The following is a 24,164-nucleotide window of genomic DNA, read 5'->3' on the forward strand; positions in this document are numbered from 1 at the left end:
CTGCCACTCTTCCTCCTGTCCTCCCGGGCCCGGGCCTGGAGGCCTCATGCAGGGGAACCAACAGCCTTCCTGGTTCCTCCTGTGCCGTATCAGTGCTGTGAACTCGTGGGTTCTCTGGAAACGTCTTGGGGAGAGTCCCTGCCTGCTTTATTGAAAACACTTCATTTGTTCTGGAGCATGTCACCTGCTTTGCTGTGTCTGATTTGGAATGATGGACAGGTTCATGTCCAGACAAATCTGAAATGCAATTCAGCACCAGAACGTTCTTTCTCCAGGCCCATGGGAATCGGTCAGGCTGCTTCCCACAGGGCTCTCCGACACACCCAGGTTCCGGCAGCCCCCTCAAGGCGGCACTCTGCTGTCCTTTTTATTTTCCTACAGGGTCCCTGGGGTTGCCAGCATTGCAAGTTTCTTGAAGAAACTCTTACACCAAAACATATGTGACTTTATGTTTGCGGTATGAAGGTACCTGTGTTCTCTATTGTTACGTTAAAAAGCTCAACAAAGCCAAATTCATTTTCCAGCCACTACCAGCCCTCTTGTGCCAACTGAAAACAAGTATAAGGGCCCCAGTGTCCTGATACTGGCCTCAGTACTGCTCTTACCGATGGCGTCCTGGGCGGCTTTTCGAGGATTGGCTCTGAGGTCGGCCTCAGCCTGGCCCCCGGGCGGTGGGGCGGCCTTGTCTCGCTTCCGTCCTCAGCGCTAGCCTTCCAGCGGCCTTCTGGGGGCTGGGCTCCCGCACAGCGGTGCTTCCCAGAGGCGGTGGCCACAGGTCTGTGCGTTTGGTGGTAGGTGAGCTGCTAGGCTCCCGGCTCCCAGGGAGATGTGGATGTGAGATTTAAATGAGTGTGGGCCACGGAGCCCATAATGATTGGGGTTTCAGGTTCGTCGGTAGGAAGCCTGGAGAAACTCCTCCATAATAAGAGCAGCCGTTAGAGATGCTGTGATCCTGTCACACCACAGCTCTTTCAGGGACGAGCGGAGCGAGGTTGGAGGAGAGGGCAGGGCAGAGAATAAATTTCATTTTATTGTAGAAATGGAAATTTGTGTCATGGCTTTAAAAATCTGATTTTATGTGTGTGTTTAATGCCATTCATTTTAAATGTAGTATCATAAATCCTTGCTTCAGAATCAAAGCTGTTTAATTACATTTCACCCATGAATAGTTATCTAATGCCAATAGAGAAAGAGTTAAAAAGGAGAACTACAGAGTAAATCAGAGGTTGAGATCTTTAGCACAAGCATAAAAAATCAATTTAAGATGAATTTTACTACTATAAAAATTCTTCAAATATCCTTTTAAGAGTGGGAAATGCTAGGAAACTCAGCTCACATTTCAATTCCCTTAGCAACGCAGGGGAAGCGGCCCCCAACCTGGGCAGTGCCCCAGGATGCCCACAGCTCCGTAGCCTTTGTCAGATGCCCCTGAGCGAACCAGGGCATCTGAGTAAGAGTTGTGACTCCCCAAGGTGGGTGCAGAGCCCCTGTCTCTCAACTTAAGCTACCTGTCTCCTGGATGGTGTGCCCCCGCTTCAGGGATCCCCGTTTGCAGGGTGTGATGGCCAGGAAGACCCCTCAAGCCCCAGAGACGACCCAGGCACCCACGTTTGCTGCCCTCCCCACCAGCACCTCACCCCCCTGCCTCTGCAGCAGGTGCCGGCCAGGGCTGTCGGGCCCTTTCCTGCTTCCCATGCGGGTCGGGGCGGGGGCATGAGCAGGGTCGCACGTGGGCCGCTGCCCACTCGTGCCCCCACGTGTGAGCTTACCAGGTTGGGTGTGCTGTGCCTTGTCTGAGCGAGCTCACCACACCTCGTCTCCTCCCCTCTCCCCGCCCCGGCCCCATGAGCAGGGTGGCAGAGCCCATGGCCTTTCTCTACTTTATTCCTTAGAGTCAGCTTCCTGCTTACTCCGTAGGTAGGGAGCACAGCAGGAGGGTCACTGGGAATTTCTCGGTTATGTAGAGGAATGTTTATACCAAGCAGGGGGCAGAAGTTCCTGCCTCTCCATGGGCAGACGTCCTGGCGGGGAGAGACATCGGGGCAGAAGACCCCCCCAGACGCCGTCCTGCCCCCTGTTTCACAGACGCCACTTTCTGCCTGTGGAGTGAGCCCCGTCCCGCAGGGAGCACCCCGTCAGCCCAGGGCCAGCCACTGGCGCTCTCTGGGGCTTCCTCTCCCTGCGATCCCGGGGGCCAGCATCCTGGAGAAGGCTGGGCCTGCCGCGTGGCCGCAGGACCTCCTGACGGGCTGGCTCTGTGGGCCAGGGTCTCAGGGTTCCCACCCCCTGCTCACCTGGAAAGGCTTGTTTCCATTTGTTCGCTGGCTCCTTCCTTAATGCTGTTCACATTCATGCACTCAGGAAGCCTTTCTTGACCTGCCTCTCGTTCCCCTATGCATCCCGCCCGGGACTCTCAGACCCACCACACACCCTGACTCGGAGACTCAGGCTCCAGCCAGCATAGCTCACAAGAGCCGGCTTAAAGGTCTTCAGCTGCTCCCCATGGCTTGAGTGGAGGGCTGGGCGCCCCCTCCCCCACACATACCAGCATGTCCCCTCAGGCCGGCGAGGTCAGGCCCATGCTTCGGGTGCTTCAGCGCCTCAGCCTCCCACCCGTGCTGGGCTGTACTGCCGAGTCGGTGAGGCCTCTCCACTTCAGTCACACCCTCGCCAGGGGGTGGGTGTGCCTTGAAGGAAAACACCTGGAGATTGAGGCGCACACGCCTGCCCCTGGGTCGGGGACGGGAGGCCTATAGGGCTCAGGAAGGAATGACGTCTAAAATCAACTGGGTGCTGGTGCTTCTGTGGGTGTGCCATCCTCAGAAGTTCAGAAAAACTGGATCCCTCATAAAAATCTGGGGCTCGGAAGCAGCAGAAGTGACCCTCTGCAGAGGGACGTTTTCTCAGCCCAGCAGAGCATATCCCTTAAAAGTCGGCCTCTGCTGAAGGGGAGAAGTCAGCTCCGTGAGGGGAGCCATGGGATCCCCCAGACAGAAGGGTGAGCCTGTGAGGAGAAGAGACAGACAGACCATCTGAAGCGAGTCTGAGGTGCGTTGGCTTAAACCTACAGAGGTGAGAGGGAGGAAGGGCAGTGACCACAGGGAATGAGCAAGAAGGGTTGGAAAAGAAAGAGTCTCAGGCAGGAAAATCATAGCCCTGTAACTAAACCAGCCTCGCAGAGTGACCAGCACACCAAACAGACACCCTGGAGCATGAGGCGCGGTGCAGACTCAGGGTGGGGTCCCCCCAAAGCCCCCTGAGAGCTGTAGAGCACGTGGAGCTGTGGGGTGTGCAGTGGAAATGTGGTGGGAGGGACGAGGAGGTGGGTTTAACTACTCTGACTGTATTTCTGGAGAACATTTTTCTTATGGCGAATGCTCAGTGACTGTAGAGGAAGTGGGGGTGGGTGCGGGTGGTGGTCTCGGAATGGGCAGGCTCATGCCCACTGGATCTGCATCTGAGCTCATCGCCCTTGTTCTCACACCCCCGCCCTGCGGCAGGACTGCAGACACTCAGAACCCTGCAGACGAGCACCGGTCCCAGGACATCCTTCCAAAAACTGTCCCTCCAAGCGGAGGTGGAGGCACGGGTGCAGTGACCCGTTTAGGGGCAGCAGGTGGAGGCAGGGCCTGGAGGTTGAGTCTCTCTTGTTCTCTCTCTTGCAGGCCTGCGGAGGCCGCCGCTCCCGCTGAGCAGCTCGGAGGTTCCGGGGCAGTGCTGGAGCCCCTGCTGCAGTGCGTGGCCTGGCTGGACGCCTACTTCCGCGAGCCCGCAGTCCTTGAGGGGCTCCCCGTGCCTGCGCTGCACCATCCCATCTTCCAGAAAGGTCGGTACCATGGCCACCACGCGGCCTCTGGCTCAGGGAGCCCGACCTGATCACTGTCAGCCGCCTCCCGGCTCGGGCTGCTGACCACGCCTGCCGCGTGTTTCCCCCGAATGAACAGAGGCAGCGTGTGCCACACAGCACGGCCAGGAGCGCCCGCTCTCCACCCGCTCCAAGTGCTTGTGTTAGTTTTGGCACATGGTCACATAATTCTTGGCAAAGGCAATAAAAATGATGCATGCAGATCGACTCCTGACTCTCACTGGCTGAGAGTTTTAAATAGGAACACGTCTGAATGGCAGAGAATTTTTCAGTAAGCTTATTGTTCACTTACACAATCTGCTTGCCAGCAGCACCAAGACCCACGTGTGGACAACCGGCCTCTCCACACGCTTGGCTGCTAACACCCTGGAGTGGGCGGTGGCGGCGTGTCCTCTTGAATAAGTTTTCAGGCTAATATCTCAAACTTAGCACAGTTAAATGTCGTATTCTTGAGGGATGAATTGAGAACTTCCTATGTGCAGCGTGATAGTGCCACATAAAGTCTCTGATAACGTAAAAACACTTTCCCAGACAAGTTCTCCTTCAGCTTTTGTTCGGAGCTTAATTATGGCAACTAATATCATTCTGTACACATAGCGGAGGTTTATTTTGCATAGTGATTTTTTTCACAGTCGTTTTAATGTAAGTGAATCTATATCAGTAACTCAAGTGAAAAGAATTTGAGCAAGCTCCAGGAGATGGAGGAGGCCAGAGGAGCCTGGCTATAGTCCATGGGGTCACAGAGTTAGACACGGCTGAGCGCCTGAACAACAGCAACAGGTACATAGAGACACATGTGTATAGATGCACACATGTGTATACACTTACGAAAAAAAAATTACCATGAGATTTTAGATGAGGTGAATTTAAAGCAATCTTGAATTTCAAAGTGGAATTTGTATTCTAACTGCTGCCCTAGTTTTCAGCACAACTGAAGGTGGAGCAGAGCTTTCAGGGACAGCAGGTAGAGAAGCTCAGGCAAGTTGAGCTAATACCTGAGTTGACCAGCAAGGTCAGGGGAGTGACCAGGTCGGACCCTGGGGGTCTTTGCCCACAATGAACTGAAGCTGAGCATGAACGCATCAGCCCCTGAGCGTCATGTGGGGCTGTGTCCAGTGGGCGTGTCTCCAGGACAAGACTCCATTGAGAGCTGGGTAGGCCTTTGCCGCACGCCACGCTCAGGTCCAGGGCCTTCCATCGTCCCGAGGTTGGGGCCCCCCCGGGCCGAGGTGGCGCTGTGGCTGAGTTTGGCCACTGCTGCCTGGCACTCACCACCTGCTCGGAACCGGAACTAGCCTCGCACGTCGCCGGCCGGGTCGAGGGTGTGCCTGACGCTCCTGTGTGCCTCACGCACACCAGGTGCAGGGCGGGGGTCCTGCTGTGCAGTTTAAGGACTCACATGTGGGTTTGTCTTTAAAGCAGAGGCTTGGGAATCCTGTGCTGTGCAGTTTGAGGACCTCAAATGTGGGTTTGTCTTTAAAGCAGAGGCTTGGGGATCCTGTGCTGTGCAGTTTGAGGACTCACATGTGGGTTTGCCTTTAAAGCAGAGGCTTGGGGATCCTGTGCTGTGCAGTTTGAGGACTCACATGTGGGTTTGTCGTTAAAGCAGAGGCTTGGGGATCCTGGAGCAGCGAGCTCTTCTGTTCACTACTGCCATTTACTGCTCTGCCACCAGGAGCAGAAGCAGATTGGCCAAATACCTTTCCTTGTCCTTACACGTGTCAAATAAGTGAGCTCAAGTTTAAGGTTTAGAATGTTTCAGAGCAGAGACATTATGACACAGGGCAGGAAGTATCTGTATAATATAATGAGGGTGTCAGCAGAGGGTGAGCTTGTAAAACCCTGAAGTCCTGTCCTCAGAGCTCGAAGAGAGTGGGAACTGGCCACACGCGCCCTGCCACCCCCCTTCCCGGCTCCGGGCCTGAGCGTGGCCATCTTCTCCCGCGGGTCATGGTCATGGTAGGTCTGGGCAACCAGGGCGAGCTGGAAGCAGGCACTGGGAAGGATGAAGACTACAGTCACCCCGTAGCCCACCCCCGTTGGACCAGGTCTGCAGTGCTGGGGGACACTTGTGACTGGGGCCAGGTCCCCTCCAGCTGGAATTTGGGGTGGGGGCAGGAGGGTCCCCGAGGCCAGGCCGCCTGCTGACAGACAGTGCTAGCCCCCAGGCCAGGATTTCCCACACCGCAGCCTGTGCCAGCCAGGTTTTTCTAATTTAGCTCAATCACTTCTCCCAGGCGAGGACCAGGTGTGGGGATTTTTACAGTTTAAGAAGGGAGGTGGTGGGTGGTTGTAATGTGATTGCTAACACGGAGTTAATTGGCACTAACCCCAGGTGTGCTGACACCCTTGCTGCTCAGGGAAGGTTGGCTTTGCTCTCTTCCTCTGTCTTGGAGCCGGTGAACTGGGGTGAGAGGGGAAGGCCCATGCGGGGAGGGCGCTCCAGCACCCCCAGAGCTCCTGATGGCTGTGGGGTCCACCAGGAAGAGAAACCTTTGCAGTCGGAGGAGCAGGTGTGTTTATCTGGAAGAAATGCTTCTTGACAAATTTTGTCTTCGTGCCTCTGAGGTTGTGAGCACATTGAGCATCCTTTGGGCGTCACCTTTCACCCCGTTCCTCTGAGATGTAGACATGTAGACCAGACCTGCCTGTCTCGGCTTGGTTAGAAGTGCAGCAGTGACGGAGTTCCTGCTGGAGTCCCGCACCTCCCCAGGACTCACACGGCCCAGCCTGCAAGCCTGGAGGCCCTGCACTGGCTGTGCTGGCTGCCTGGGCCCCCCTGCTCGGGCAGGACCACCACCTCACCTCTCAGACTCCTCGGCTGACATGAGGGTGATGCTCACCATCTGGTTTGGTTTTTTTTTTTTTTTGGTAAGACTGGTCACAAAACAGGGCCTATTAGAATTACCATTTTTTTTTATTTTATTTTTATACTTTACATAATTGTGTTTTGCCAAATATCAAAATGAATCCACCACAGGTATACACGTGTTCCCCATCCTGAACCTTCCTCCCTCCTCCCTCCCCATACCATCCCTCTGGGTCGTCCCAGTGCACCAGCCCCAAGCATCCAGTATCGTGCATCAAACCTGGACTGGCGACTCGTTTCTTATATGATATTTTATATGTTTCAATGTCATTCTCCCAAATCTTCCCACCCTCTCCCTCTCCCACAGAGTCCATAAGACTGTTCTATACATCAGTGTCTCTTTTGCTGTCTGGTGCACCGGGTTATTGTTACCATCTTTCTAAATTCCATATATATGTGTTAGTATACTGTATTGGTGTTTTTCCTTCTGGATTACCATTTTTGTAGGCTAAGACACATATTGGAAATTTAACGTCCTGCATCTTCTTACCTTGGAGCATTTCTGAAGTCTGATTAGTAACAAATTGATTATCTGGGTACTTCTACTAAGGAACTGCTAGGCCATCCTCCTGACCAGAAGTCTGGGGGAGGCCTAGGCAGCTGCCTTGCCCGTGGGCCACCTCAGGTGGGGTTTCTCTCAGAAAGGGAGGCAGTTCAGTGAGGTTTGTGATGCTGATGAAGGAACGAAAATGAGAGGCAAGTGCGAGTAAGAAGTGTTCTAAGTCCTCGTAGGATTATGGTTTTACTAATGTAACTTCAAAAACAGAAATGAATGTTTTGTTTTCTGAGTTTTGTGAAAGGGATTTGTTTTCGTGTTTTGCTAATGAGCTAGCTGCCTTGTAACTCAGCAAGGCATTTTTAGGGCGGTCGGGTCCTCCCTGTAAACCTCTTACAGAGGTCAGGTTTGTTTATTTTGAATTCATGTTTCTTCAAGAAACAGTTTTTAATGAAGCTATTATTCCTGAAATAAATCTAACTGTTTCTTTCATAATAAAATACCATTTTAACTTAGTTTCTCTGAATACTCCCTCACTTCTTAATATTGACACATAAAAATGTTAGCTTCTTGGTGTAGTATACCTCTTAATACCTGTGGCCTTAGCGATCAGTGGCAGAAGCAGCCGGAATGACCAAAGAAGCACTGTGCCAAGCAGGGCTCCACAGGGCGTTGAGAAGAGCAGGCTGGGAAAGCGAAGACTGCTGTCAGACTCGGACGTGCGCAGCGCTCTCTTCCCTCTGCCCCAGAGGCCCTCCTGGCAGGCGTGGCCGGGCAGGTGGAGGCAGGCCCACTGCCCTGGCACCGTGTGCTTCTTCTGCCGGGCTGGAGGTGGCCTTCCTGGGCGCCCCGAGTCCCCTTGCTGGGCAGGGCCTGGCAGTGCTCTGGACGGATGCCACAAGAAGCTGCTCCCAGGGAATGCGGGGAGCGTTCAGCCTTCCACCCTGTTCCGTCTCACAGAAGACAGTTTTCAACAGATGAATTCTGAGTTTTCTTTTTAAAGTGTCTGCAATGTTCCTTTTTAAATGAAATATTTAACAGTTTAATAATTCCTTCGTCACAGCTATTAGCTTGTAGCCATGAAATCCAGTTGCATGACAGTAGTAAGATCTGCATTTTTTAAACCTGCTGGCTAGAGGGAAGTTTCTTTGCAACTTCTGCTACCAAGCCTCTAAAAGGATTCTTGTACTTCTATGTCTCTTGTGAACCCTGTTTCAGAATGGTCTTTAAGAACCCTACCCGTCTGTCAGGGGTAAGGCCCTTTTGGGGAGAATGAGTTCGTTTCCCTGCAGTGTCCTGCGTGTGGTCCCCTGAGCCGCCTCCATTCAGGGTCCCCGGGCCTGCTTTCCCCACCGTGTCCTGCGTGTGGCCCCCTGAGCCCCTTCCGTTCGGGGTCACGGGGCCTGCTGTGGCGCGCTGTCACTCCCTCACCCTGGGGCCCGCCCAGGGCACCCTCAGAGGGTGTGTGGTGGGGAAAGGAGGCTGCTCTCCGTTTCTCTTTCGGAGCCATGGCAAGATGCAGCTTTGTGCTCACGGGACGCTTGTACTGATATTTTCCCTGAATTAAAAAAAAAAAAGAATTACCGATTTAAAGAGAAAATAGCTAAAATAGGAGATGCTTTACAGGTTCTGGTTGGTAGCCATCACTGTTCTCCTATATTCTAAATGAAGGCTTCTAACAATTGTTGACCTTCCTGAGATGTTACCTGGTGGGGCTCCTTCCAAGGCCCATCTGTTGATTAGAACAAGTGAACACTTGCACCTTGGTGGGAAGGAAACAGCTGCTGAGAATGTACTTCTCTCAACCCTCGAGCTGCTGAGCGCTTTCAGGGCTAACAGACTTGGAAATTCGGGTCTGCGGCCTTCACCATCTGAGGCTGGCAAAGGTGAAATGGAATAGACCACGTGAAAAGCCCAGGAGCAGGCGGCCAGCCGTGGAGCTCAGGGTGCTGGGAAGGGGGTCTGAGGTCTAGCCCAGGAGCAGGCGGCCAGCCGCGGGGCTCAGGGTGCTGGGAAGGGGGTCTGAGGTCTAGCCCAGGAGCAGGCGGCCAGCCGCGGGGCTCAGGGTGCTGGGAAGGGGGTCTGAGGTCTCGGATCGAGACCAGAGGTCGCCGCCAGGAGCAGCCCATCCCCTCTTTCGTGGAAAGTAACACCCAGCACGTTGTTGTGGTTCAGGGCCCTGGGAAAAAAGAAGTGGAAGTGTCTGAATAAAGCAGGGCGGGGCTCAGTGAAGGGGGTATGGGTGTAGGGGGAGTCCTGGAGTGCAGAGGTGGGGAGCCTTCCTCATCAGCGTGTTTGCTGTGATGCTCCCGGCTCCCTTAACCCCAGGGACCCCTCCCTGCTCAGAGGAGAGCCCTGCGTTTTCTGGGAGGCCCTCCGTCCAGCCTTCAGGAGAGCCTGCAGCTGACTCGTAGGCCAGAGGGAGTACCCTCCCCAGCGGGCCATCCTCTCCTGCCTGCCTGGCCCCCACGCTTGTTGGAATATTGCATCACTTCCAGCCCCTCAGTGGAGCAGAAGATCCCCAGAATTCTGTGTCCTGGGTTGGGGGCTCCCAGCCGAGGCAGAAGGAGCATCGTTTAAGACTATGGACCCTGTGAGGCTGGCCAGGCCAGCTCAGGGAAGCCCGTGCCCTTCAGCAGGAGCGTTCCGCATCCTCTGACCAAGCCCCTTCTGTGCTGGCTCGGGTACCCCCGCAGCCTGCTGGGCTCCTCATGAGCGCCTGGGGTCCCTGCGCAAAGAGCCCTCTGACTAAGCAGTAATTACCAAGGGCTCCTGAGAGGCCTAGCTCAGGGGAAGTTTCCTCCTAAATCTAAGAGGTGGTCAGATCCACTTTCCCTAAGGTTTCCATAAATCAGGCAAAAAAAAATTGAATACTTGAGAATGCCTTCACTCAAGGCTACAGGGTCACACAGTATAATTTAACCAAGCTCAAAGATAACCAGAAAGTTGGTTTGAAAGTCAGCTACTTTCAAACCTTGTAGGATACAATGAGGTCTCTATTACAAATAAATAGTACTTGAAATTGAAGTTATTACAAATACTGCTTTTATGAGAAAATATTAACATTGAAGTATGACTTATCTCTGGCATAGTAATTAAACATCCTACCAGTGAAGGTTCCCATTAAAAATGAGTCGCCTACTCACACTCACACGTTTAGAAAGGCATCACCTGCAGGGCCTGTGTTGCACTTGGGTGTGTTTCACCTCGAAAAAAGGAATAGAGAACCAAGTTTCTTTCTGCTGGGAGAAGTGAGTTACACTGTCACTTTCTTCAATCATTTTCATTTGAAATGAGCTTTAAAAAATAAGAATCGTCTAACAAGCCTATATTTTAGCATGACAGACCGACTTTTCCTTACGTGTCCTTCCAAGAGAATGTTTAGTGTTTTGTCGTCATAGTGTCTGGTCACATTTACAGGCAACATTAACGTATTTTGATATCACGCTAGCAATAATAAATAGAATCATTTCTAATACCTGGGTTTATAGGGAAAATGGTGTTTTAGAAAAGCACTATCTAAAACTGGACTGTAAGTTACCAACGTCAAACGTACGAGAATTGATACAAAACCAATGGCTGTAATGCCGTCTGGCTGTTTGCAGGATCCAAAAGTGTAAAAACTGTTACTTAATTTAAACGCTCTCTCCCTCAGGTTTACTTGCAACCCTTATGTTCAAGATGACTCAGGTCATTTCAGTCACTGAATCGTGTCCCACTCCTTGCGACCCCATGGATTGCAGCAGGCCAGGCCTCCCTGTCCATCACCAGCTCCCGGAGATTGCTCAGATTCATGTCCGTTGAGGCAGTGATGTTGTCCAACCAACCGAGATGACTCAGAGTATAGGATTTATGAGCGTACAGGTCCCATTTTGAAGGTCATGTTTCCAGTGTCCGAATGTAAAAGTAAGGTATCTCCTGGAAAAGAACCATCTCTCTCTGAGATGTGGCTTTCACGACCTTGAGGGGTGGGACTCTCCAGGCAGGACAGACCTTCTGAGGCTCAGTTGCCAGGGCATTGTGTGAAGTTTTAAGGCCATGTAACAAAGTGCTTCTGAAACTGAAGAATGAACTAGCAGAAGAAGTGTGTTTAGCTCGTCTGCATGTCCCGAGCTACATTCAGATATTTCCTGCCTTCTAAGAAGCGCCGAGAAGCAGCAGCCCTGCTGAGCCCTGCCCTCAGCCAGCGTCACCCTGTGCAGACTCTCTGTGGCGACAGCAGCTCCTCCTCCCTCTCTCTTCCTGCGCCGTGTTTACCGTGGCACAGGCACATTGTGTAAAGGACCACCCCGGATTTAGGGGCAGGGGACACTGTCTGCTCTTTCTAAAAACACAGCCGCCCTGGGCAGGGCCACGAGGTCCAGCAGCGGCCCGCCCTTTGAGCCAGTCCTCCGAGCCAGGGAGGGAGGGAGGGAGACCCAGGGCTCGCCACTTGGCCAGGACGTGTGCTTTTCTCAGTGCGTCCGCATCTCTTCCTCTTTGTAGAATAAAATATGCAAGAACCAATATAAATGGCACGTCCCCCCCTTTTTTCCTCAAGAATTGGGCCTTTGATGTTCAAGAGCAGCTAATATTAAAGACCATCCCTAGCAGGCTGTAGAAACTGCACCTATTTATGACAAATGTAAAACAGCACAAATCTCGCAGAATATGATGGTATCATTAGTTTGTGAATCGCATCCTTGAAAATAACTGTGGAGGAGCCAAATCGGTTTAAAAGAAGATAACAAAATGGTTTAAGCTACTTAGGTTGAATGCCAATTATATTTTAATATTCAACTGAGCATATTTTACTAAGAAAAAAGGCTGCGTTGACGCATGCATAACTCATTGGCAGCGTCGGCCAGCTGTGCCACTCTACTCTCCGAATCACTTTGTGCATTTTAGTAGCATGGTAATTTAGTAGAGAACTACCTGAGTGATGGCATTTTCAATGAGCAGGTAATCTACAGAGAATTTTTATATGGTTATGAGTTCTGTGCTTCAGCCCGGCAACACAAAAATACATCAAGACCAATTACGGTATCAACTTCCAGTGTGGCGCCCTCGCCACGCAAGTGCATGTATTTCTGCCCCAGGCATTTCAAATTGCATCTAATTTGAAATCTTTGGGGTTTTAATTAAATTTCAGAATATATGGAATTCTTCATTAGCACCTGCTCTGAATAGCAGATTGCCCTTCTCTCGGTTTCTCGTTAAAGAAGTAGGCTGTGGTAAAGAGCATGTTCAGAAACCGATCATTTGTGGGGCCTGGGTATTGGAACAGAAATAGTGAAATGCAAAATAATATCAAAAAGATTATTAGTCCAGGGAGAGTCTCTTGATTTGTATTTTAATGGAATTTTACATTTCTCTTAATGATTTGCAAATTGTCCTCTGATTATAAGATGCATTAAGCTTTTCATTTTAATGGCAAAGACACAGCCATTAGCAGAATTTTTTTTTTCTGTCTCCTTTTTAGAGTGCTTCCCTGCAGCAGATAAATATTGAAACCATTAACACCTTTTGATGTTCGTCACAGCCTGCGTCTTGGACCTGCACACAGCTCCCAAGGTCTCTTGGTGTTCGCACCTGGCCAGGGACCCCAACTCTTCACCTGATGTGTTTCCTTTTCTAGAATACAGGACTTGTGTTTAAGGTTTCATTAGAGGTCTGGTGTATCTGGGTTGAACCTAAAGCATTTCAATGTCATCCATGGTCCCAGTAGCATTAATAGAAGCTGTGCTGTCAGTGTGGAGGCTGGTGGTCGGCAGGCCTGGAGCCAGGGAGAGCCAGAGGGATACCCCTGGAGAGTTGGGAAGAGTATCCCACCACCCTCTGACTGCCCCGCAGAGCCCCTGAGGGCGGGGCAGCTGCCCGTGGTTGGGCCTCTGAGATGATACCTTGCTTCTCAGGCACAGACGTCTGATCCTTCCCAGCATGTGCGTGGTCTCCATGACCAGGCTCTTCTGCTCCACCTGCTGCACATGCTGGGGGAGCTCTGGGCTCTGACCCAGGTAGAGCAGTGCATTTCGAATCCAGGAGCCCTGCTCCCTTGGACGACCAAGGCTGCCGGCACCCAGCGCTTGCTCAAGAGCAGAGCTTGGCTCCAGACGGAAGCAGCAGCCAGGGTCCCATTCCCGAGCAGCCCAGCGCCACGTGGCTCTGCGGGTGGAGCCAGGCCCACGCCACCCCCACCTGGCCCCGCCATGCTCTCTCCCCAGCTCGTGTGGCAGGTCCTCTGGTGGCTGCTCGGCCCGCCACCCTGGACTGAGCGTGCCGTGGCCCTTTCCTCCCCAAGAGCGTGTGGAAGGAAGCGTGGGAAGCCTCAGGACGACCACTTCCTGCTGCCTGGACATGGCCCTCGAGTGATTCTTGACAGTGGTTCCTTTCTTACATGCTTCAGGGTCAGATGTCATTCCGTTTAACGTATTTATTGAATGCCTTCCCCAGACTTAGATAGTTGTCGCCCTCTTCAAAGTGAAGGTGAGTTGCAAGGGGAGGACTCCAGGCCTCCCTGTCAGCCCATCCTCCACTGGTCAGTGGGGACACAGGTGCCGATCTCTGGCAGAGCCCTAGGCCAGACCATGGAGAAGGGAGTTCAATTGATCAGTCAGTCAGCAATTATTTATTGAGCTGTAAGCAAAGCCCTCTTTTTGGCTCTTGGAACTTACAAACTAAATGAAATTCTGGGCCTTATGAGCTTGTATTTTAGTAGTAATATGGAGGAGCCTGGTAAGCTTCAGTCCATGGGGTTGCTGGGAGTCAGACACGACTGAGCAACTTCACTTTCACTTTTCACTTTCATGCTTTGGAGAAGGAAATGGCAACCCACTCCAGTGTTCTTGCCTGGAGAATCCCAGGGACGGGGGAGCCTGGTGGGCTGCTGTCTCTGGGGTCGCACAGAGTCAGACACGACTGAAGTGACTTAGCTGCAGCAGCATGTATGTGTTTATAAGCATGTACTAGTATATATACACTCATACATATCCCTAGACCATCAGGGAGTGATATAATTGCTATGAAAAAATATTACCCAGGCCATGGGGAGGAGGGGCTGGGGTGGGAGTGGTAATGGCTCCTTTGAAACGCATGGTCAGGGCTCCACGAGCTCAGAATCCAGATGCTTGGAAATATTGTCATCTTCCCTCTCTTGTTTTAACAGTTAAATTTCAGGGGGAAAGCAAGAAAATTACATAAATAAATTCCTTTTGAATCATTTTTTATCATATGAGGGAAAGGAGCAGTTTCAAGAGTTTAAGAATAACTATTGAGTGCGTTATTGACAGGTTGGTATTTTCTTTTTTTTTTTTATGAAATAGCCACATCGGACAAAAGCATGTTCATTAAGGATTTGTAATGCATAAACAAGAGAGGGAAGACGCATCTGTGCACACCCGGGTTGAGGGTGGAGCACGGCCAGCACCGCTCAGTCCCGTGTGTCCTCCCAGCCACGTCGGCCTCCCCAGCCCAGCTCCATGGTTTGCACTTTTTATATGGATGAAATAGTACTGTGACTTGCTTCTTTCATTCAGCGTTTCTGTGAAACTCATCTGTTTTAAACCCTACAGAGATAGTTTGCTAATTATGACGAATATAGAGAACCTCATCTTCTGGGCATGCTGTAATTTTTTCCTGTCCTCTGTCACTAGGCATTGGGGTTCTCCTCGTTCTTTGCCTTTTAAACTACCGACGCTACAAGCGCTTTAGTCCGTGTGTCCAGGTGGCCGGAGGGATGGGCGGAGTCCTGGAGAAAGGGGAGCTACACAGAACTCCCGCAAAGTTGGTTGGAGAATGCTGTTGTATGTGAGGAGTGCCATTCGGTGTGGGGGGAACCACACGAGATTGGCGTGGGGCCACTGGGAACCGAGATGGAACGATTCCAAGGAGAGTCGACAGCACTGGAAACGGAAGTACATGGGAGAGTTAAGGGGGGGAAGTTCCTGTTTATTGATTTTCAGTAAAAAATGATCAACTGTTCAGCATATAAATAATAAGTTTGGTGTTTTATAATATAGAAGTAAATAACAAAAGGTTGGACTAGGGAAATGGAAATATTCTGCTATCAGTTCTTAGATTATGGTGAGCAAGTATCGTATTAATTGAAAGAAGGGTTTTATAAATTAAAGAAGCATATTACAAATCCTACAATGCTACTAAAAAATAAAACCAAAATGAGTAGTTCATAGGTCAGTATAGAAGGTAAAATAGCTAATTTTTAAAGTAATCTAAAAGAAGGCAGAAAAAACAGGGAAAGGAGAACAGAAAACAGCTGGGACCAATAGCAAGTTGGTACTAGATAGACTCAAGTCCAGACAGAGTGATCAGGTACTTTAAATGGAAATGGTGCTAAGGTTCAAATAAAAAGGCATAGATAAACATAGATAAAAAAGGCTGGATTAAAAAAAAACAGACTCATTATATATTTTCTACAGTAAACATAATTTCAAAGGACAGAGTTCTGTGCAAAAATGTAAGAAAAACAAAAGCATACATGTTAGAAATAAGTACACTGTCTGTTTTCAGTTTATATAATCATTTATGTGGGCTTCCTTGGTGGCTCAGTAGTTAAGAACCTGCCTGCCAATCCAGGAGACGTGGGTTCAGTTCCTGGGTCAGGAAGATACCCTGGAGAAGGAAATGGCAATCCACTTCAGTCTTCTTGCCTAGGAAATTCAATGGACAGAGGAGCCTGGTGGGCTACAGTCCATAAGGTCACAAAACACAATTTATCGACTCAACAACAGCAGTCATGTACATAGAATATCTCATAGAATTTTGAATATCTATTAAAATTAACAGGTAAATCTAACAAGATTGAGGATATAGTTTTAATATATAAGAATTAATTGATTTTTATGTAATAAAATTAAATTTAAAACACTTGAGTTTTCAAGTAGTATCCAAAGTATATTTAAGATTAGCTTTAGTAAAAAGAATGGAGACCTCTCCACTGGACAATATAACGCATGATTGAGAGAAATTAAAGAGGACCTAAGGAAACTGACTCAGTGGACAGGAATTAGAGCAAATTTGAGCAAACTCCAGGAGTAGTGGAGAACAGAGGAGCCTGGCGGAACACAGTCCATGGGGTTGCAAAGAGTCGAACACGACTTAGTGACTGAACAACAACCGCAAAGTCATGCACAGACCTTGGTCGTTGGAGAAGCCAGTATTGCCAAGAGGTTAGTTCTCTGTGAACTGTTCTCTGAGTTGAGTCCCATGAGTCCTTTAAGTTCCCAGCTGATTCTAAATTTATATGAAAATGCAAAGAGGCTGGAATATCTAAAGCAGCCATGAAAAAGAATAAAATTGTAGGACTTACATTACCTGATTTCAAGACTTAAAGACAGATCATCTGTAGTCAAGACGCCGTGGCACCGGCTTAAGCCTCAGTACTTAGAGCAACAGAACGTACTCGAGATCCACACTTGTACAGCCATTGCATCCTTGAGAAAGACTCCAAACAGATGGATAGGGACAGTAAATCCTTTCAACAAATAGTGCTTGAACAACTGGGCCTCTCTCACACACACACACTCACGCGAAGTTGCCGTGACCCCTAGTTCACACCGTACATGAAAATTAATTTGAGATGTATCGTGTACGTAGCATAAAACGGAAACTCTGAAGCTTTTATTTAGAAGAAAACACGGAGAACATGTTACTAAAAAATGTTCACAATCCTGAAATACAAATTCATGATAGAAAATAACAATGAAATAGACTTTATCAAAAGTAAAATACATCGTTAATTAAATGAATTGCGAAGTCCTGGAGTAAAAGAGAATACTTGCTACATGTATATTCTGTCAGTAGCCATGGGTTGAATGACTGAGGCAAGTGATCTAATTACAGAGGACTTCATTTAATCAATTAATATTTCCCCAGTCTGCCACTGATGTTGGAGGCTCGTGAGTCTGAGTGTCAAACAAGCAGTGTTCCTAGACCTGAAAGCCGCTGTGTGATTTCCCCGCCTTCTCCTGAGTGTGGTGTTGGCCCAGCAGGCTGGGCAGCCTTTGCAGAGAGAGCTTCTCCAGCGCCAGGGAGCCCTTTGTCTGCGGGGTAGTCTTGGTGTGTGGCCGCGGACAGCCAGGGGCAGGGGACTCCGGTCGCTGCCTGCTGCTGTGGAACAGGACCTGGTTTGAAGTTGGCCATCATTCGTTGACCACTCTACAGAGTCTGAGTTATCAGCATTTTTTCACAGAAACATCTGGAAGAATTTGAGCCCCTGATAGTGTATGGGACTCAACCACTTTTTAAAGTTTTAAGTGGTAAGGTGCACACCTGATATTGCAAATTCAAGGTCAAACGTTTTTAATTTTGTCTCTGCTGGTGCAAGTGAAAAACTCTCCTTGCCTCACCCCTGCTTCATAAATGAAAAGACTCAGAATTCAGATGCTGAATTTGAAGGGGAGCAAAGTCATGTTTAAGGGGATCGTGGGACGTGGGAGAATATGTAGGGAGGTGCTTTCTATGACTGTAGATTTTGTTCCTGTGTTTAGAGTCCAGTTTCCCAGCCTGAGATAACTGGTGTTCACTTTGAGAATTTGGGAGATCGTGGCTGACTTTAGAATTGTTGTGATATGCCACCTTGTTACCATAGTCAGTTAACAAAGTCATACTGCAGGCATGGCTTTTGATCCGCCCAGGGCTCCCTGCTAAATTCTGCAATTCTGTGGTCCTATCTGGAACACAGACATGGGATGGCTCTGCAGCATGTCCCTTGGTGGCCCTTGCCTCTGGTGCCCATGCTCTTGTTCTTGCCCCGGCTGAGCCAGGCTGGCCCCGAGGGGCCCACAGGATACGGCAGGAGTGATGGTGAGGCTCCCAAGGCTGGGAAGGGCGCTCTTGGGTCACTTCTTCTGAGGGAAGCCACCTGCTGTGGCATGAAGACACTCAGGCAGCCCTTTGGAGAGGTCATGTGGGGAGGACCTGAGGCCTCACACTTTGCAGAAAAACCCATGGTTGGGAGACGGGGGGGGCTTATCCTGCTTTGGTCTCTCACCTGCTCAGAACAGGGGGACCATGTCCTCAGGCCTTTGTAAAGGGGCAAGGACTGCCCTTTCAGGGAAGTATAAAGTGCTGGAGGACTGTAGCGTGACCTTATGGGCTTGCCGCCTGCCCATAGCAGCCCCTCTTGGCTCTCAGCCCTGGTCCCCGAAAGGAGAGGAAGGGACCAGGACCCCCTGGCTGGGCAGCAGTGGTGAAGTCCTCTGCCTCCCTGCCCCCCAGGGGAACTTCCTGCATGTTCACGGAGGGGTGCCCTGGGAGGCCCTTCTCCCACCTTCCCTGCCGCCCACCCGTCGAGGGCGCACAGTACCCTCTCCACCCACACCTGCCCGGCCTCGTCCTCATTTGAATAGGTGAGAAACCAAAGTCAGCTGCACAATTGGAGCTGGATTCCATCACTCAGAATTCAGTCACAACTTCTTTTGAATTCTTCAGCTGCCCTGCGGCAAAGGCTCAATGTTGATACTGAGATTAATCCCCAAAGAGCCCCTCATTTCTCTGCAGAGAAATTAAAGCTTGCCAGTTTTCCTTTTGCCTGTCCTTCTGACAGCTCTGTCAGTAATGATATGCCTTCTCCATGGCATAATCCCTGTCCCACGGTAAAGAATAATTCATTAAGAAATTAAGGGCTTAGCTTCTTTCTGTTGGGTTGGTCATCAAAAGTTAGCTAAAATTATTTAACAGACCTCAGGGCTGTTTTAGACAAGCTCAAGAAGCCACATGGGTGGGGATCTTTCAGACTCACCGCCCCACACCCCTGCTTTAGATTTGCTGATGTTCCCAGTCACATGACACCAACTGGAGCCTCTCACGCTGGGCCCAGGGTGGTGGGGCTGTGCCCCAGTTCAGGAAGACGCTCCCTTTTAGACTTGCAGGAGCTGCAAGGTATCTGTTGATGCAGCTGGATGCTATGGAGGGCTAGCAGGAGGCTTCGAAAGCTTCTGAAGGAATGCACGGTTGTTGTGGAGCTGGGTTGGAGAGGGGTGGGATACAGTGTACCTACGCTGACGTGGTTTTATAGACCGGTGGGGCGTGTAGCCTGAAATGGTGGGGATCTGAAATTCACTAGCAACTGGTCCCTTTAATGCAGCTGGACTGAAACCACGAAAAGAAGGCGAGGTTCGAGGGAGGCCTCTCATCGCCACCGTGGGCGCACAGGGACACCCGCGTTGGAAAGCGCTGTGTCATCTTAAATCTGATCACCCACCTCTCTGTTGTTGGGATGACAAGGTTGTGCCCGGGGGGAGCCCTGGCTCCCATGGGCCAGGCTGGTTCAGGCGACGAACTGAGGAAGTCTAGAGTATTTCTGAGGGGAACATGAGAAAGAAAGGCCCTGAGATGGGCGTGGGGAGAGGCAGCACGCTTGGAAAGGAGGTGCTCGGGGCTGGGGGTCGAAGGGAAAGTAGGACCAGAGGCTCAGGCTTGATGGCCACGCCTTTTTCACAGGGACCCTCAGCAACACGTCAGCCCCTTCCCTCCCTCTCCCTTCTTCCTTTTTTTTTTTTTAACAGCCTTTCTATGTATTTCCTATAGTGCTCAGAAACTGCTAACACCTGTTCAAAAGTCAGTTATCCAGGTTTGAGCTGAATGACAATTACTTGAATGGTAAAGGGTGTTAATGTATAATTATTCACATTCATACCAGGACATTCACAGTTTAATCATTTCTCTGTAGGCTTCCTTAAGTTTGAGCTTTAAGTCTTAGGCATAATTCTTTTGTTAAATAAGTTTCGGGAGCTCTAATTATTGGGAAGGTGAATACAAATACAATACGGCCAGGTGCAGCCGCGAGGCTGTTGAGCCCACCTCACCTGCGCCGGCCTCGCCAGGTGAGAACGCCGTCTCCCCGCAGCGGGTGAGGCTGAGGCTCGTTTCTGAGGGCTGATACAGGCCAATCCGCCTGCGAGATGAGCTCGGAGACTGTGTTCTGGTGCGCTCCGGGCCAGCGAGCCCTGCTCCTCTGGCCAGGCGTGGACAGGGAGGGGCCGCCCTAACCCTTTATGGAGGTCGTCTGTCCTCTGGACCCCTCTGTCCTCCTCGGAACTCCTGAGGACCCCAGAGAGCTTTGGATTATCAGCATTTATGTACATTAACCATGTTGAAAATTAAACCTGAGAGTTTTTTAGTGTATTAATTTATTCTAAAGTAATAATAATAAATTCACTGCATATTATCAAAAATGATATATTCATGTGAAAATAACTCTATTTTCCAAAACCAAAACACACAGAAGAGCGGCACTGCTCTGCACTTCTGCCAGTCGCTTTAATCTTGCCTTAATGGAAGACAGGTGGATTCTCATAGCTGCTCCTGCATTTAATCTGTTTATCACACATCATGTCGCTTATGGGAAACTTCTATGTACTTGTGGGAGAATGAAAATTTAAAAGGCAAATAGCACCTCAGTGTTACTATGAAAATAGTGTTCACCTCACAGTCCCCCTAACTGGGTCTCTGGGACCCCGAAGCTCCCCAGACTGGACTGTGAGCACCACTGTTCTAAAAGTAAAAACTGTTTATTGTTCCAGAAAGTTGCCCATTGACTCTATGCATGCGTGCTCAGTCGCTTCAGTCTTGTCCAACTCTTTGCGACCCCGTGGACTGTAGCCCGCCAGGCTCCTCTGTCCATGGGATTCTCCAGGCAAGGGTACTGGAGTGGGTTGCCATGCCCTCCTGCAGGGGATCTTCCCAACCCAGGGACTGAACCCGTGTCTCTTATGGCTCCTGCATTGGCAGGAGGTTCTTTACCACTTGTGCCACCTGGGACGCCCCTGTTGTCTCTCTAAGGCATCATAAAATTTGTGTTGTGTTCCTGATTTTTTTTCTGTGTTCCTGGTGTGGCACAGGTGCTGTGCTCCCTCCAGGTGAGCCAGGCTCCTTTTCCCTTGAGCACCGGCAGACCACAGGCTCTGACTGCCTTTGCGCACGGTTTCAGTAGGCCCGCCCTTAGCTAGACAGTTACTCCAGGCTCACCCACAGGACAGAATCTCCCTCCACGCCTGTAATCTGGGCTCTCAGCAGTGCTTGGGACTGCAGAGTCCCGTGCCCCATTCGCTCACCTGGAAAAGGGAGCCCCAGGTCAGGTGCTTGCAGGAGGAGTAAGTGAAGGGCAAGGAGAGCACATCAACTGCCTGCCCCAGTTTCCCACTGGGGGTCACTTCCATCTGAAGCACCCCCACTCCTTCCAGGAGACATATGCCCACTCTTGGAAGACCAGACCCTCAGCAGCTGTGCTCCAGCATTTCCCTCCTGTCTCCCTGCTCGTGTTGCTGCCCACCATCCAACGCAACAGTTTTCTGCAGCCTGTGTTTGTCATGTTAGAGAGAAAGGCTGGCTTTGGGCTGTCCCCCACGGCCACCACGAGGCAGCCCTCTTCACAAGCCGGGAACATCCCTTGGGTTTTCCAGATGGAGTGTCTCCCCGTCCTGACCAGTCCAGCCCAGAGATACTGGTTGGCAGAGGTGTATCTTTGTCCCTGGCACTGTGTCCCTCCAGACCCCACTCCCAATTCCACAGCAGACTGTCACAGGCTTCACGGTGTGTGCCGTCCCCCAGCAGAACACTCACACACCCCCTACCCCCGTGCACCAGGCTGACACTCTCAAGTAGGTGTATTTAGTTCATGTAGTCTGACTTGGTTAGGCGTGTGCTGAAATGAAAATACCATGTTGATTCCTGAACCTTTGAGGTGACCTATAAGCTTTTTTATTCCTTGTTTTTTTCTCTGCTGCTCATAGTATTGTAGAGGTCATAGCTGACATAACTGAATCAGTTCAGTTCAGTCCAGTCGCTCAGTCGTGTCTGACTCTCTGCAACCCCATGAACCGCAGCATGCCAGGCCTCCCTGTCCATCACCAGCTGCCGGAGTCCACCCAAACCAGTGTCCATCGAGTCAGTGATGCCATCCAACCATCTCATGCTCTGTCGTCCCCTTCTCCTGCCCTCAGTCTTTCCCAGCATCAAGGTCTTTCAAATGAGTCAGCTCTTCGCATCAGGTGGCCAAAATATTGGAGTTGAAGCTTCAGCATCAGTCCTTCTAATGAATATTCAGGACTGATTTCCTTTAGGATGGACTGCTTGTATCCCCTTGCAGTCCAAGGGACTCTCAAGAGTCTTCTCCAACACCACAGTTCAAAAGCATCAATTCTTCGGTGCTCAGCTTTCTTTACAGTCCCAACTCTCAATCCATACATGACTACTGAAAATAACTGAAATAAATGCAGTTATTTTCCCTTAAGCAGTGTTATATTTCATTTGAAATGAAATATACATGTATTACAGCACATGGAAGGCAAGAGAGTATTTACAAGTTATCCAGTCCTGATGTCAGAAGCAGCTGTGGCTGATAGAGGTGAGGCTGGTGCTCTGGAGGGCCAGCATCAGGGGACTCCTTCATGTTTGTAAGACACAGAGGCCCCTAGGTGTGTGCGGCCCTGGCCGAGCCCAGTTAGCAGCAGGGTGACCTGCTCTGGTCCCTCCAGAGGCCCTCGGCTGGGCTGCTGACGCTCTGCCTGCAGGGAGTGGTGCCAGGCCCCCTCGTGCCCTCGCTGTGCTGGACACTGACCGTTTCCCTGTGGGAAGGCTGGGGCGAAGGCTGCTGCAGCAGCAGCTGTTCATCTTGAGCGTGTCTGAGAGCTGGTGGGGCCACAGTGCCCCTCTGCCCGGCTATTCTCATCCTCATCCATGCCCGAGTCCAGCCGCTCGCTCTCGGCCGGGGGCTGTGCCTGCCTCTGGCAGCTGCTCTGTCACCCTAGTCGGGCTTGGCAGCTTAAGGTTGCTCTCGGGGTCAACGGTGCTGCTTGTTTCCCGCCAGCACTAGCCACCCTCAGGCGGACTCAGGGGAGACCAGGCCTACTCCTCCATTCATCCCGTGGACGCTCACTGGATGCCTCCTCTGGGTCAGCCCCAGAGCTGTCTGTTGAGGTGCAGACCCCTCAGGCAGCCCTTGCTCTGAGCTGTGTTGAGTGGAGGGCCCACCATGATGACTGTATTATTAATGTTGAGGGCGAACTTGTAGAGGAGAAAGACTTGGCAGAGAATGTGACCTAGACTCCAGTTTAAGTAGATATCTTGACCTTTGAGGAGAAAACTCTTCTTTGGTAAAAGAAAAGGCGTGTAGAAAATGTGTTTCCTTCGATCTTGTCTTTTCAGAAATGTAAAACTGAATTTTGTGGTTTACAGTGCTATGGATTTTAATACATGTGTGGATTTCTGTAGCTACCATCATAAGCAGGACACACGAGTTCCATCGCCCTAAACGCCCCGCTGCTGCCCGTTTGCAGTCACAGCTGCCTCCCCGACGTTCGGCAGGCTCCGCTCTGTGCTGTCACCACGGCTCGCGGCACTGAGAACGTCATAGAAGTGGGCTCAGACGGCATTTATCTTTTGAGCCTGGTTTCTGTGACTAGTTTAATACCTCTGAGATTCATCCAAATTGTTGTATGTATCTGTAGTTTATTCCTCTTAATTGCTGTATTCCACAGTATAGGTGTTACCTTCATGTGTTGTTATAGCCATTCTAATAGATGTGGAACGCTATCTCATCCTGATTTTAATTTGCATTTCTCTAACAGTTATGTTGAACATCTTTTCATGTGCTTATTTACCAAACTATATCCTCCTCTGATGAATTGTCAATTCAAGTCTTTTGCCCATCTTTTTAAATTAGGTTGTTTGTTTTCTTACTGTTGAATTTAAATATTTTTGTATATATGCTGAATATAAGTCCTTTATTGGATATATTTCCAAATATTTTCTCCCAGGCTCCAACCTGTCTTGTATCTGTTAACACTGACTTTTACAGACCAGTTTTGTTTTGTTTTGTTTTCATTTGATGAAGTCCAGTTTACTTTTTAATTTATGGATTGTGGTTTTGATGAAACATCTGAGAACTGTTTGCCTAACTTTGGGTCACAAAGGTTTTCTCCTCTACTCTAAAATTT

The 24,164-nt window shown here is 50.2% G+C and overlaps 1 protein-coding gene across 9 annotated transcripts in view; it reads left to right on the forward strand.

Annotated features, from left to right (window-relative positions):
- MGMT (O-6-methylguanine-DNA methyltransferase) overlaps nucleotides 1–24,164 on the forward strand; it is a 277,222-nt gene that overhangs the window by 235,468 nt on the left and 17,590 nt on the right. For 8 of the 9 annotated variants that reach the window (XM_086378112.1, XM_086378109.1, XM_086378107.1 and 5 more), the window contains one exon: nucleotides 3,666–3,826. The exons of the other annotated variant lie outside the window; for it this stretch is intronic. In XM_086378112.1, coding sequence (XP_086234238.1) covers nucleotides 3,666–3,826 — 161 coding nt within the window. The remainder of the gene's footprint in view (nucleotides 1–3,665; nucleotides 3,827–24,164) is intronic. 9 annotated transcript variants of the gene reach the window in all.

The sequence above is a fragment of the Bos grunniens genome, chromosome 26 (genome assembly GCF_055505025.1).
Source record: "Bos grunniens cultivar Pamir isolate PY7600 chromosome 26, Bosgru_T2T1.0, whole genome shotgun sequence".
Taxonomy (NCBI): Eukaryota; Metazoa; Chordata; class Mammalia; order Artiodactyla; family Bovidae; genus Bos; species Bos grunniens.